We start from the raw sequence: 13,212 nt of genomic DNA on the forward strand, positions 1-13,212 counted from the left end.
AACCATGGAGAACTAATAACAAGAATTAATATTTTTCTCTTCTGCAGAAATGAATATCTTATATTCCAGAAGATAATAAAGTTGGAATATGACTTCCCAGAAAAATTTTTTCCCAAGGCAAAGGACCTTGTGGAAAAGCTATTGGTAAATCTTGCACTTTTCTTTTTGAATGTAGTAAGGCTTGTGTTGGTAGATTTTATAACTGACCAAGTGCCTAAATGCCTAACTTCTTGAACCAAAAGATATCCCTGTATTTGATTTGTCATTAAATGGTGTGATGACATTGGAAACATTCAGCTTATGTAGTTCTCTTTCCTGAAAGTTTTTGTGCGCTCTTGCAAATTTTATAATAGGAACATCTGTGAGCATTGTTGACTGTATCGGGGAGTGTCTTGAAAGTCAACATCTGTTATTAAACAGCACTTCAATTTTTTTTTTTAAATCTGAATTCTAAAGTGTGGACAAGGACTGTCTTTCTATGAAATGGAAGCAAACAATTCTAGATACTGTGCATTACAAACAGAAATTAAGATTCAAATTCTTAGGCTTACATAGTTCTCAAATTAATTGGGTTTGCATTGTATAATGGATCGTTTAGTTGAAAACAGCATTCTGTACATCACAGGCAGATATATTCATTACAATATAAATCCAGTTGCTTTGCATTTTAGCATGTAGTTACCTTGCACTTAACATGTCTCAATAGTATCAGCCTAAGAATTACTGTGCCTGTGAAGGTTTGACAAGTAGGAAGAAAAAGTAGTTCTGTTCCATCAGTGAGATCATAGCCACTCAAGTGAATATGCAGAGAACATTTTAGGTGTTACAAGCTTTTTAAAGTTCAATAGCCTATCATATTAGCAGGGGATAAGGAGGAAGCACTTACCTTTGTGGATGATGATAAATACAACCTAAAAGGCCTAGCAGTGTGTTCCTGTGTCCAAGGCCAGCTCTATGGCCAAGCTGGTGTCTCCTGAATGGTGAAGTCCAGGTTGTATTAACCTGGTTGTATCCCAAGAACTGTGTCATTTTAAGGTGCTTGAGAGGTTGATGTTTGACACCAACTATAGTTTCCACAGCTTCTTGCATCACTAGAATGTGATGGTGGACTAAACTTAAATGAGGTGTGCTTCATCAGGCCTTCTCTGTATGTATGCTTCAGTCTTTATGAAGAAGCAAAGCCAGAAAATTGTGTGGACCTAAAGAAGTGCTCCTGTCCTTAGATCTGTGAGCTGATCTAATACAAAATCTTGTTGACAAGACATACTGATAAATTTATTATTAACAGCCTCCTTATATTATAGATATGTATGCTTAGGGCAGTGGGACAAGCTGGTTTTACATTTTCATTATTTTGTGCAGCTTAACTTAATTTTAATTTGCTTAGGTTCTAGATGCTACCAACAGATTAGGTTGTGAAGAAATGGGAGGATATGGACCTCTTAAGGCTCACCCCTTCTTCGAGTCCATTGTGTGGGAGAACCTACATCTTCAGACACCCCCTAAACTTACAGCATATTTACCTGCTATGTCAGAGGATGATGAAGATTGTTATGGAAATGTACGTTTGTTTGTCTACTACTGTATTCAGCTCTGATGCTGCCTGAGACTTCCATTATAGCATAATTACTGATTATTGATAGAAATAAATAATATAAATATTTTTACTGAAACTACTGATTAGTTATATTTTGATGAAGACTTTAATTATTAAGAGTCTAATAAAAATTACTGGTTACATTTTTACTTAAATCAGCATTTGTTTTCAGATAAAGCGAGTGTTTTGAAAAAACAAGGCTGGCTTGCTTTTGATCATACTTTTTTGCATAAATGCCTGCTGATCTATAGGGAATAGGCTGGGGTTTTGCCCAAAAGCAAAATAAACAAAAGCATGCTTAAATTAAAAGCCACAGTTTGGTGCAAAATAAGCTTTTTAATAAAAGACATTTAATTACTTCATTTTGTTTCCTCCTTTAGTATGACAATCTCCTGAGTCAGTTCGGTTGCATGCAAGTTTCTAGTTCTGCCTCTTCCCATTCACTGTCTGCTGCAGAGACAAGTACACCACAGACATCAGGAGGAAATATTGAACAGTATATTCATGATCTTGACAACAATTCCTTTGAGCTGGATTTACAATTTTCTGAAGATGAAAAGAGGTTACTTCTGGCAAAACAAGCTGGTGGAAATCCTTGGTAGGATCTTTGAATGTATCTAACTAGCTTGTGCAGCAATAAAGAATCCTGAAAAATAAGTGATTTTGATTCAAATTAATATTTGTCAATCTTAGTATTTTCAAGTAAACAATTAGCAACTAGATTTTTCTTGGCTTCTATTTTTAAACCAGTAGCAGCAAAACCCTAATATTATATTTCTAAAATTTGCAAGGTCTAGAAGATGATGTGGAGTGTGTTTATAAGATAGGCAGAATGACGCTATCCAGTGCTGAGGAGTCTTCGCTCTACAGTCCTAGAACTAGAAAAGGTTCCTCCTTTTTTACAGATGCCATAAGTTGTTGGAATTTTTTGCATGATAATATTCTGTGGATATCTAACCAAAATACCTCCAGATTATGTAACAGCATTTCTTTTCACTCTTTAGAGAAGTCTCTCATGTGTGAATTTTTGTTGTTGTTGTTTGTTTGGGGTGGGGAGGGTCAGGGGGAGTTGATGTGTTTAGGTGGGGTTTTTTTTGGTTGGTTGGTTTGTTTGGATTTTTTGTTGTTTATTTTTTTGCTGGTTTGTTTTGTCTTGTTAATTTTTTTAAATTTGGTTTGGGGCTTTTTTTTGTTTGGTTGGGTTTTTTTGTTTGGTTTTGGTTGGTTGGTTTTTTTTACTCCCTGTCAAATTTTAGAAAAAAACTCTCTGGTCTGGGCTGAGGAAGAGTCCAAAGCTCATGTACTAAAGTTGTTCAGGACTCTTGTGGAAAAGGACATGCAAGGGGTGACGTGAAAAACTGCTTGATAATAACAGCTGTTTCTGTGAAGGAATTACTTCTGGAGTAATAGTTATTTTTCTTTTTCTAAGGCATCAGTTTGTAGAGAATAACTTAATCCTAAAAATGGGTCCAGTGGACAAAAGAAAGGTAAGGGCTTTTCTTAATTTCCTGTAACAAGATTCAGCTGTCAGTTTTTTTCAGTTGCAGCATAGATAAGCAGCCTGTTTTAAACCTTCCTTGTTTAAACAATTTGGCACCTATAAACAAGTTACTTTTAAAAATTCATGTTTTCTTGTGAATAGATTGGGTTTTTTTTTCCTTGATTTAGTGATGTGCTCTTGATTTCTTGGAAAAGCCTAAAGGAAATCTGCTATTGATGCTTTCATTTTGAGATTGTAGCAAATGAGTGTTGGCTCCCCCTTCTCCTCCCAGTCTGATATAGTCCACTAAACACTCTTTCTTGATGCATGTCTGAATGTGGTTTGAACCAAAAATACCAAAAAATGAAATACAAGCCCATGTTGTTCTCAACTGTGGTGTTTTTTCTGAATCTGACTTTGTACCTTTATCCTGAGAGAGGGAGAGGTGGCATTAGAACATAAGAGTTAACTTCAGCAGTGTACAGATGAGCAAGGGTAGTCTGCATCAGCTTTACAGGAAAGAAGGTTCTCTTTTATCTAAGTTACTACCTGCTTCTTTGTAGTCTTTTCTACAAAATCATGACTATTGATTTCTCTGAGACATAGATTCTGCTTCACTCTGTACAGCTAGGTGTTTTATGTTTTACTAGAACTTGAAGATAGTTTCCCAAAATAGTACTTGTGTTTTGCCATGTAGTAGAAATGCACTGCAACACCCTAAAAAAGGAGTGAGGTCAAATAGGTAAAGTAAAATTAAAGACCCCCAAACCCAAACATACCATCCTATCACTGAGCTGGTTTTATCCTGCCTCTCTTGTTCAGTTCAGAGATCTGTAGATTTACATTTTTAATTCCTTCATGGTTTTTTTTTTTTGCATTGCTGCTTCTACTTTTCTTGTTAGGGATTGTTTGCACGTCGGCGCCAATTGCTGCTCACGGAAGGGCCCCACCTGTATTATGTGGATCCCGTCAACAAAGTTCTAAAAGGAGAAATTCCATGGTCTTTAGAGTTGCGTCCAGAAGCCAAGAATTTTAAGACATTCTTTGTTCACACGGTAAGTTTCTTTTTTGAATTTCTTTGTAAATTGCTCTAAGGTCCTTGGGCAATTTCTGTAAGCTGTTATCAAAAAGATTTTTCTGGAGAAGGTATAATAGCTTAGATACAAAATTTCATAGTCTTAATTTAAAACAAAAATAAACAAAAACCTGAACAAAGTCAACCAACCAAAAAAAAGCACAAAATCCTCACCCCCAAACAAAATCAAACAATAATAAAACAAAAATCACACAAAAACGCACTCTTACATACACATTTCTCACAAAAATGCAACTGTATTTTTATTATTAGTGTTTAAATAAACTGTAAATGGATTTTGGGATTTGAAGGACATTCTTAAGGGCTTCTAAAATTTAGCCCTCTTTATATGTAGTGAATCATGAGAGGTGTATTGATAATATATTGTCAGTTGACTGCTTAAAAATATTGAAGTGCCAGATGTATGGTTAATCAGTAATATATAATGTTACATAGCTGTAATTGAGTTTAACTTTCAGAAAGTTAATGAACTAATTATGAATAATTATTTTATTGGTAGGTGCAGAATTACTACTGCTTTTTGGTTAAACTATGTTTGGAGTAATCATTGAAATGTTGTTCACTTATAGCCAAACAGGACATATTACCTGATGGACCCAAGTGGGAATGCTCATAAATGGTGCAAAAAGATACATGAAGTTTGGCGGCACAGATACCACCAGAATGCTGCAAAATAGTAAAGCTCATCCAAAATTTCCGTTTCCCTTCTTGCTGCTAGAACTCCGTGTGCAGCCGATCAGAGGAATCTTTTCAACCCACCTATTACCATCTCAAGGGGAAGCATACGTCTGAAATGTTTTTGTTTTGTGTTTGTTTGTTTGGTTTCTTTTTTGGTTTTTTTTTTTTTTAAGAAGGAAAAAAAAAAAAGGAAGAAAAGCAAAAACCTAATGGAATTCAGGGTTGCTTTGCTCGCTCTTTGTGCTTCTGTTGAGGCTTCCACATGCATATCATTGCAGTGAAGATCTTGCTTTTGTGCACTTCAGTTCGGTTTCTGCTGCAGACTAGTGGATAGACCTTGCATTACCAGCTTCACTTAAGATGAGTTAAAACCAATCCACACGCACACATGCCGAATCATGTACCAGCCTTGCATTTTATGGGGCTGGAGTTTTCTGTGACTCAGATTATCATTAAACTGTTTCATCAGGGAGCTTTTATATGCCTCTCCTACATACCACCTCTTTGTTTTCTCTTCCTTTCCTCACGGTCCCCCAGCTTATTGGTATATGGCATTTGTAGCCAGGTCAGTTGCACCCTTGTGTAATTCCTAATATAGTTCTGGTTGCAGGATTTGTGTGGTACTTTAGTAATTATGTGAGTGAATCAGATGTATTTGTCTGACAGACAGGCTCCAATGATAAAAGTTTTGGAAGAGTAAAATGCTGAACATAGCACTGGAATTTGTAAAATTGAGATGTTGGCTTCTGAAGCATTTTAAACATTAAGTTTAAATTTTAATATAAGTCATATGTGTGTTTAATCAAGGGACAGTAAACTTACCAGCATGCTTTTAATTAATGCTAACTAAAAGAGAAACTAGTTAGTATGGGGAAGAAAAGGCTACTATTGAAATAGTAACTAGTTTTTCACCTTTTCAGCAGATGAGGTCTAGAAGCTTTTTTCCAGGGTGTGTATGTGTTGTGCATTTTAGTGGGGCCAACTATCTGAGTAGAGAAGGAAGTGTGAAAACTTTGTACAATTGATTACTTGACTTCTTTTTTTGTCTCATTTTATAATGAGATGTCAATTCTATTTTTGGTCCTTGGCCAAACATTCAGGAACTCTGGAAAAAAAATGTAAGCAATTGAAGTATAGATAATAAAGTAATCTGGTTAGAAAATCAAAGGCAAATATTGATACAAAGGGGAAAATATATGGTACTTAAAGCATATCTATAAAATGAAAATATTTTTCATATCGATCTCCTTTATCTTCTTCAAATTATGGCTATTTTTTGTGGTCAAACATTTCTTGTAGTGTTACAAAGACACAACTTCCTGTGTGGTATGCCCGTGTTCCTAGAGCTTGCATAGAGGAATGACCTAGGTCTGGACAAAGGCATTCCTTTCTTGTTTTAAAAGCAGTATAAACATCACACCTATTTATTCACTCACTACACATACCATTACTTGGCATTTTGAGTTGTCATAGTATGATGTGCTTTTCCTTCCACCAAAGAAAGGTTTCTCTATAATGTTGAAAAAACCCCTAGGCTACTGTTTCTAGAAGCAGTCTTTTAAAAACAATGGCTTATCAAATTTCTCAGAAAATACATGAATGTCAAATATTTTCTTGTATAGGGTGAAGGAGATTTATTATTGATCTCTTAAAAACTGTGTTATATGGTTGAACTTGATGGCAGTTCAGCTTTTCCAGTCTTTAAAAGAGGCAGTGCAGTTGCCTTTGCTTTTGGAGCCAACTGCGTTCTTGTAGTCTTCTATATCCCACCACGTACGGAAACCTGAGAGAAGCAAATCCCTGGTTTACTGTGTCTGGTGTTAAGGGAGAGAATGTGTCCTGTAAATGGCTGAGATGAGGAAGGCAGAAAAGTATTCCCCTTGCATCATGAGAAATTTCATCACATACGAAGTACTTTCCTCATCACTCAAATTTGAATAGCACAGGGCATCTTTGGTCTGAGTCTGTAGTAAGCTATATGTGCCATTCTAACCAAGATGACATGTATTTTAAGGCTGTTGCAGTGCTATCCATTTGTTCTCCAGCTGTCAAATTCCAGCCATGTGTTATGTCCACTGGAGGCAACCCCATACCACTTTTGGATTTAGTCTCTGCTATAGAGATCCAGACAGATGTATTCCCAGCTTTATACAGGGGAGTTTGGCAGTGATGGAGGTTCATGGTGCCACTGCTGTTCCATGTGACAAAACTTGGCCTTACATAAAAAGTCTGGCAAAATGACCTCCATTGGCTTGTTAACTAGGTATAAATCTCAGTGTGCTTAAACATGTTTTCTGTAATGTTTAGATTTTGTCATTTTACCATAACAAGTTAATTGCTATGTTTTTTCAGACCTTGAAAATCTTCCCTCAGTAGACTTCCATCCTGCCCACCAAAAGCTTTCAGCCAGCCAGATCTTGGTAGCAGTAAGCTGGCAAGAAGGTATCTGGAAGGCTGATGTCTGCATTCTAGAAGTCCTTTTTTTTTTTAACTGACAATGCTGTTATTAGAAAACTGTGAGCATCTCTTACAGGCATCACTCCACTTAGAACTTCAGTATTCCTAATCCAGTCTTACTTAGCTACTGCTTTTTTAGGAAGGAACTAGAACTTTCCTGGGAGAGGTATTTCTGTTTCTTGGGCTGTAGGTGGAATCTGTGGGTTTGAAAGGTGGCAGGAGTAGAGAGTGAGATGCCACAAAGCAGTCGTGGATTCAGGTATGTTTTACCAGTTTGTCCACTTAAATGTGTGTTGACAGGTGCTGCATACTTTGAAGGGTTGGTACCCATTTTAAATGCTTATACCTGATGTGGGGTAGATTCATATCTTTGGCCTGAAGATCACTCCTGTGGTTCATGGGAGTTCATGGAATGCAATGGGCAAGGGAGGTTCTTCAGAGCTGCACGTAAGCCCAGGTGATTTTTCGGCTTTTAATCCAAGGTTTTCAAAGCATAAAAAAAATTGTTAGGTACTTGAAGACTCTTCTTAAGATTCCTCCTCACTGCAGGCCTACTGAAAACCCAGTCTGTTGATGCATTCCATCTCTTGCAGTTTGAACAATTGCCAATAATTTATGAAGAATCTGGTCAATAGTGTTGTCATTTTGCTTTCCTTGGTATTTGAACTTCAGAAGGGTATTTATTCCATCTTTTTCTGTGGTGTGGAGCTTAATAAAGGATGAAGTACTACTGTCCAGTCAGAAGAAGTTCAAGACTACTTTGATAAACTGAGAAATTAGTTTGTTACCGTTCGCCTTAAAGTCGAGTTTTGTAAAGGTTTTGTATTAAGGAAGAGTTACTTCAGGTGTGATGCTGAGGCGTTGTGAGCAAACTGATATTGCTTATTATGATTCCATTTGCTAAGCACTTAGATGCTGAGAAGATCAAACTATCGGACAGTACTGTGCTCTCCTTTCCTCCTTCTGACATGATCTAATTGTGAACTATCTGCTATTATGTAAGTCTGGAAAGAACTGTGGATTGAAACAAATATGTGATGATTCTAATCAGTTTTCATAGTTCAAGATGCTTAATTTAATGTGCTTGATATATTTTGTGCTGGGGACTTTGAAGAATTATGAGAATTTCCCACATGTACATTTTCTTTTGAATGATTTAGTAAAGTCAAGACAATGACTTCATTTGGCTTGTCGACAAAACATTTGATTTCAACACCTTGCTGAGGAGAGAACTTGTGTATTAGTAGCTGCCTAAAGATGTGGCCTCTGGATTCTGATCATTCTTTCTATTAGTAAATTGCACAAATAGGTGTGGTATTTATATCTGAAATTTTGCTGAATGCCTGTAATACTTCATGGAAATATTTTATTAATCAAATGGAAATGTTCCTGCAAAGTCTCATGATGCAGATTATCCATCAGTTGATTAAGTGAGCTTACAGACAAGTAGTTCTGTGACCCAAAATGGCACGTTTTCATTTATGACTGTTTGTTGCATAACAGTAACTTCTTCTATGAAAGAGGAAACATTCTGAAACTAACAGTTAGAGAGGTTCTTAAGCACCTAATAGCCTGGTTTTAGAATAAATAGAATATACTGAGTTGGAAAGGACCCATCAGGGTCATCAAGTCCAGCTCCTGGCCCTGCGCAGGACTCCCCAGCAATCCCACCATGTGCCAGACACCCTCTTGAACTCGGGCAGGCTTGCTAGTGTGACCACTTCCTGGGGAGCCTGTACCAGTGTTCAGCCACCATCTGGGTGAAAAACCTTTTCCTGACACGTAACCTAAACCTCCCGTGACTCAGCTTCATGCCATTTCCTCGAGTCCTGTCCCTGGTCAAGAGATAAGTCTGTCTGTCAGCCGGGCCATGAATGTAGATGGTTGCCGTTTGACAAAGCTTCCTATGGCCATGTACTAACTGATTTGATGTGGCGAATGTTCAAAATGGTAGCAGAACTTAAAATTACTGTATCTGACAAAAGAAAAAAAAATAGGAACCAGGAACAATAATCAGTTTTGATAGTTGTATGCTGTTTTCAGGTTGGTGGCAGTCAGTTACATGTGTAATATGCTCTACCTGGTTTGTAGCTGTAACTGTGATGTAAAGAAAAAAAAGGAAAAACCCACCCCAAACAAACAAAACCCCTGACCTGCCCTCAACAAACCACAAAACAATCTCCCCTCCTCCAAGAACTTGTGAAGACAGAAGCAAATAATGCAATGATATAAGATACACACTTTTGTATTTTTATTCTTATAAGGTTATTTGCTGGCTCTTGTTGGCCTCTAGTTCAGTCTGTGTTATTTAAATTCTAATATATGAATTATTTGGATTGAATTCATGTTCGGGGCCATGGTGTTGTATGTATTGATGTACAGCCTTGAATGTGAATAATTATTGTAAACTATATTTTACACCTTTTTTCTGGCTTTATTATATAAATTTTCTATTGGTCGATGATTTAATCATATCTCATAATTTAATGACTGTTTATTCTCCTCCCGACAGATCTCTGTGCTGTAGATGTGTAGTTAGTGACTGGATGACGGATTTCACTTATGCTTGGTAGTCTGTAATAAAGGCATGTAGGGTTCTGCGCGGCCTCCGCCTCTTCCTTCCGCCGTGGGCAGAGGGGCAGGGGGCACACGAGACGGGCCCGCGGCCTCCGGCCCGGTGGCGGCCCTGTCGCAGGCGTGAGCGCTGCTCCCAGAACCCCGGGCCGAAGCCGCTCGGGCGAGAAGGGGGCAGGGCGCTGTTTCAGCCGACGCTTCCGGTGGGCGGTGCGCCTGGGGCCCGGCAGCCGGGGCGGCCCCTTCCGGCGGTGGCGAGGATGGCGGCGGAGAACCGCTGTGAGTTCCCCGTGCCCCCGGCTGCCGGCCTTGGTGCGGGCGGGCCCTGCCGTAGGTGTAACTCGGCACCGCTGCCCGGCGCGGGTCCCGGCAAGTGGGTCCGGCTGAACGTGGGGGGCACCTGCTTCCTGACCACTCGACAGACGCTCTGCAGGGATCCTAAGTCCTTCCTCTTCCGCCTCTGCCAGGCCGACCCCGACCTGGACTCGGACAAGGTGAGCGCGGGCCCCGCCGCGCCCGCTCCGCGCTCCGGGCCCGCTCCCCTGTCCCCGCTCGCCGCGCTGAGGGTGCGCTGCGGCTGGTGCCCGGTCCCCCTGTGACGCCTGCCTGGGCGGCCGCCGGCGTGAAAGAACCGCGGGGCCCGGCGCCGCGGTGAGGGGCGGCAGGAACGACTCTGCTGCTGCGGAGGGAGTCTTTCTGAAGAGTGTTGCTTAATGAGTGATGTCGTGCGAAGCAGTTGGGTTCGTGAATAACAAAGCTGCTCATAAATACAGCAGAGAGCATAGTAGTGTTTATAGGTTTGTGTAATATTTTAATGTTGTCTGACGGGGTTTAGTTCTGGCGTTTTAATGGAATATCTGTGTGCACTGACATTGTGTTATTTCTGCACTGTCATTATTCTCTTGTTCAATTACAAGAACCAGAGCAAAGTACTTTTGATAATAATCTCTCACTTAGACGTAGCATTCTGTCTTTTCAGCAATTCTTGCAGAAAAATGTTGCATATTCTGCATAGATGGTGGATGAATGTTTTGGTATTCACTCTGACTCATTTTTAGTAGGGAAAAAAATTACTAAGATTTTATTTTTGGTGTGGTATGTAGTAGTGGATATAAAGTATTTGTATATAGTGCTGTCTCTGAGAGAGATTTTGGAGCATCACAGACAAAAAACCATTTTCTACTACCGTACAGTTAAGGATAAGAAAGAAACAGGTTATAACACTTGAATGTATAATCAACAGGTTCAAAATAAGGAGTTGCTTATTATATATAAGTTTTGGAATTTTGTTTTTCAGTGAGGTTACTAGTAAAAGTCATCATTTTTTCTGGCATAACTTCCAGGAAGGATATTTGAACACTTAAGGTAATGAACAGAACCTAATGTTCATGAGAGTTAGAGGAAAAAAATCTTAAAGTGTGGTGGTGTGGGAATTGTTTTGTTGTTATCTTTGGGTTTGGTTGAGGTTTTTTTGGAGAGTTTAAACTAACCTATAAAAGTAAATTCAAAAATGTAGGTGGCTTGCTGATAGGTTAACTGTCTTTGTTTGGGAGAGAGTAGGGAAGCATTCCTCTAAGGTTTTTCTAATTAAAAGATGAAGCACTGCTATACACCCTGGCAGATGGGAGGGCCAGTTGTGTCCTGGGGTGCATCAGGCCCAGCATTGCCAGCCGGGCAAGGGAGAGGATTGTCCCCCTCTGCTCTGTTCTGGGGTGTGGCCTCACCTTGAGTCCTGTGGGCAGTTTTGGACACCACAGTATCAGAAGGACCTAAGGCTCTTGGAGAGCATCTGAAGGAGGGACACAAAGATTCTGAAGGGGAAGCCATATGACAAATTGCTGAGGTCACTTGGCTTCTTCAGCTGGCGGAGGCCGAGGGAAGGCTCATCGCTGTCTGCATCTTCCTCCTGAGGGAAGGAATCTCTGCTCTGTGTGACCAGTGACAGGACCCAAGGGAACAGCATGGAGCTGTGTCAGGAGAGGTTTATGTTGGATATCAGGAAAAGGTTCTTTACACAGAGGTTGGTTGAACCCTGGATCAGGCTTCCCAGGGAATGGTCATGGCCCCAAGCCATGAGCTTGACAGAGCTCAGGCACATGGTGGGATTGTTGGGGCTGTGCTGTGCAGGGCCAGGAGTTGGACTTGGTCCTTGTGGGTCCCTTCCAACTCAGGATATTCTGTGATTTCCTTAATGCTTGCTACTGTAAAGAACTGACAGGCTTCAAGAAAGGTAGCATGCTGGCCTTTAAACTACCTTCAGGTACTAATGTTGAATAGGATGAGGCAGCCTGTCTTTCGCTGTCAGGTATGTTTCCACTTCTAATGGAAGAAAGGTTAACCTTTGGCACACCCTGTGGCCAAACTAGTGTTTCATGGAATAAGATAGTGACACTGATTCTCTGAATTTAATGTTTCACAATGTCATGCACAACTTTGTATTTAAAACTGCTTGAGAATCATTTCAGCAAATGAGTGAGCGGTAGTGGTCATACTTACTGTTCGCAATAGGATTTGTTTTCCATAGTATTTAAATCTTGGTTTAGAGATGAATACATAAAAACAGACAAGCAGAGCCTTGCTCTCCTTTTCATCATTGTTTAACTAATTTAATGCTTTTACTGCATTACTGTTAATGATTTACATATATTTCCCTGTTTCAGCATCTTCCTTTTTTAGCTATATACCAGTTTTTCTTTTGCAAACGGTTCTAGCATTCTTTTAACTTTCCCCTAAGCAAGGAGATTATCAAAGTTTCTTAATAAGGTTTTGGCAGTAGTATTCATACTTGATTTTTAATGCCTTTCTAAAGTTGGCATGGAATCTGTTAGAGAAGGAAGAACGCAAGCACTGAGTGTTTTAGCAAAATCAGAGTCTTCCTGGTAGCACAACCTTTACTGTCAGCATTAAGAAATATCTAAATCGTAGTCATTATTCTAAGAAATAACAGATACACTTTATTTGTCCATGAGGTTCTGACTTGTCGGGTGGGTTGTGTTACTGATGTAGTTTTGATGAGTACTGCTAGTCTGCAGACACTCAAAGTTTTTAGGCCACACAGTTTGTGAAAAATTCAGTAGTTCAATATTTAAAAAGCACAGAGGATAGGGGAAACAATTATTTGTAAATCCAGATTTAGTACCAAATATGATTGTATTTCTCTGCATATTGCTGCCTTTATCAGAGCTTCTGCTTGCTCAGTACGTGTAAATGATGTCATTTTTTAAAATAGTCATGCTAGAGCATACAGCCTTGAGCCAAGAGCTTGGTGGTGTGAATTCTGAGTGTATCCAGATCCAGTATCGATCACAATGAAGATAATTAATTGGAAAT

At 39.4% G+C, this 13,212-nt stretch overlaps 2 protein-coding genes across 9 annotated transcripts in view; both read left to right on the forward strand.

The window, feature by feature from the left end:
* The window catches only part of PDPK1 (3-phosphoinositide dependent protein kinase 1), a 31,567-nt gene extending 21,661 nt beyond the window's left edge, over window positions 1-9,906 (forward strand). For all 5 annotated transcript variants that reach the window (XM_069029900.1, XM_069029901.1, XM_069029902.1 and 2 more), the window contains 6 exons: window positions 48-144; window positions 1,388-1,561; window positions 1,978-2,195; window positions 3,027-3,084; window positions 3,980-4,132; window positions 4,743-9,906. In XM_069029900.1, coding sequence (XP_068886001.1) covers window positions 48-144; window positions 1,388-1,561; window positions 1,978-2,195; window positions 3,027-3,084; window positions 3,980-4,132; window positions 4,743-4,850 — 808 coding nt within the window. In that variant the 3' untranslated portion in view covers window positions 4,851-9,906. The remainder of the gene's footprint in view (window positions 1-47; window positions 145-1,387; window positions 1,562-1,977; window positions 2,196-3,026; window positions 3,085-3,979; window positions 4,133-4,742) is intronic.
* A 198-nt stretch (window positions 9,907-10,104) lies between these two features.
* The window catches only part of KCTD5 (potassium channel tetramerization domain containing 5), a 31,135-nt gene continuing 28,027 nt past the window's right edge, over window positions 10,105-13,212 (forward strand). For all 4 annotated transcript variants that reach the window (XM_069029716.1, XM_069029717.1, XM_069029718.1 and 1 more), the window contains exon 1: window positions 10,105-10,376. In XM_069029716.1, the coding sequence (XP_068885817.1) occupies window positions 10,143-10,376 (234 nt within the window). In that variant the 5' untranslated portion in view covers window positions 10,105-10,142. The remainder of the gene's footprint in view (window positions 10,377-13,212) is intronic.

This window comes from Aphelocoma coerulescens, chromosome 14 (assembly GCF_041296385.1).
Source record: "Aphelocoma coerulescens isolate FSJ_1873_10779 chromosome 14, UR_Acoe_1.0, whole genome shotgun sequence".
Taxonomy (NCBI): domain Eukaryota; kingdom Metazoa; phylum Chordata; class Aves; order Passeriformes; family Corvidae; genus Aphelocoma; species Aphelocoma coerulescens.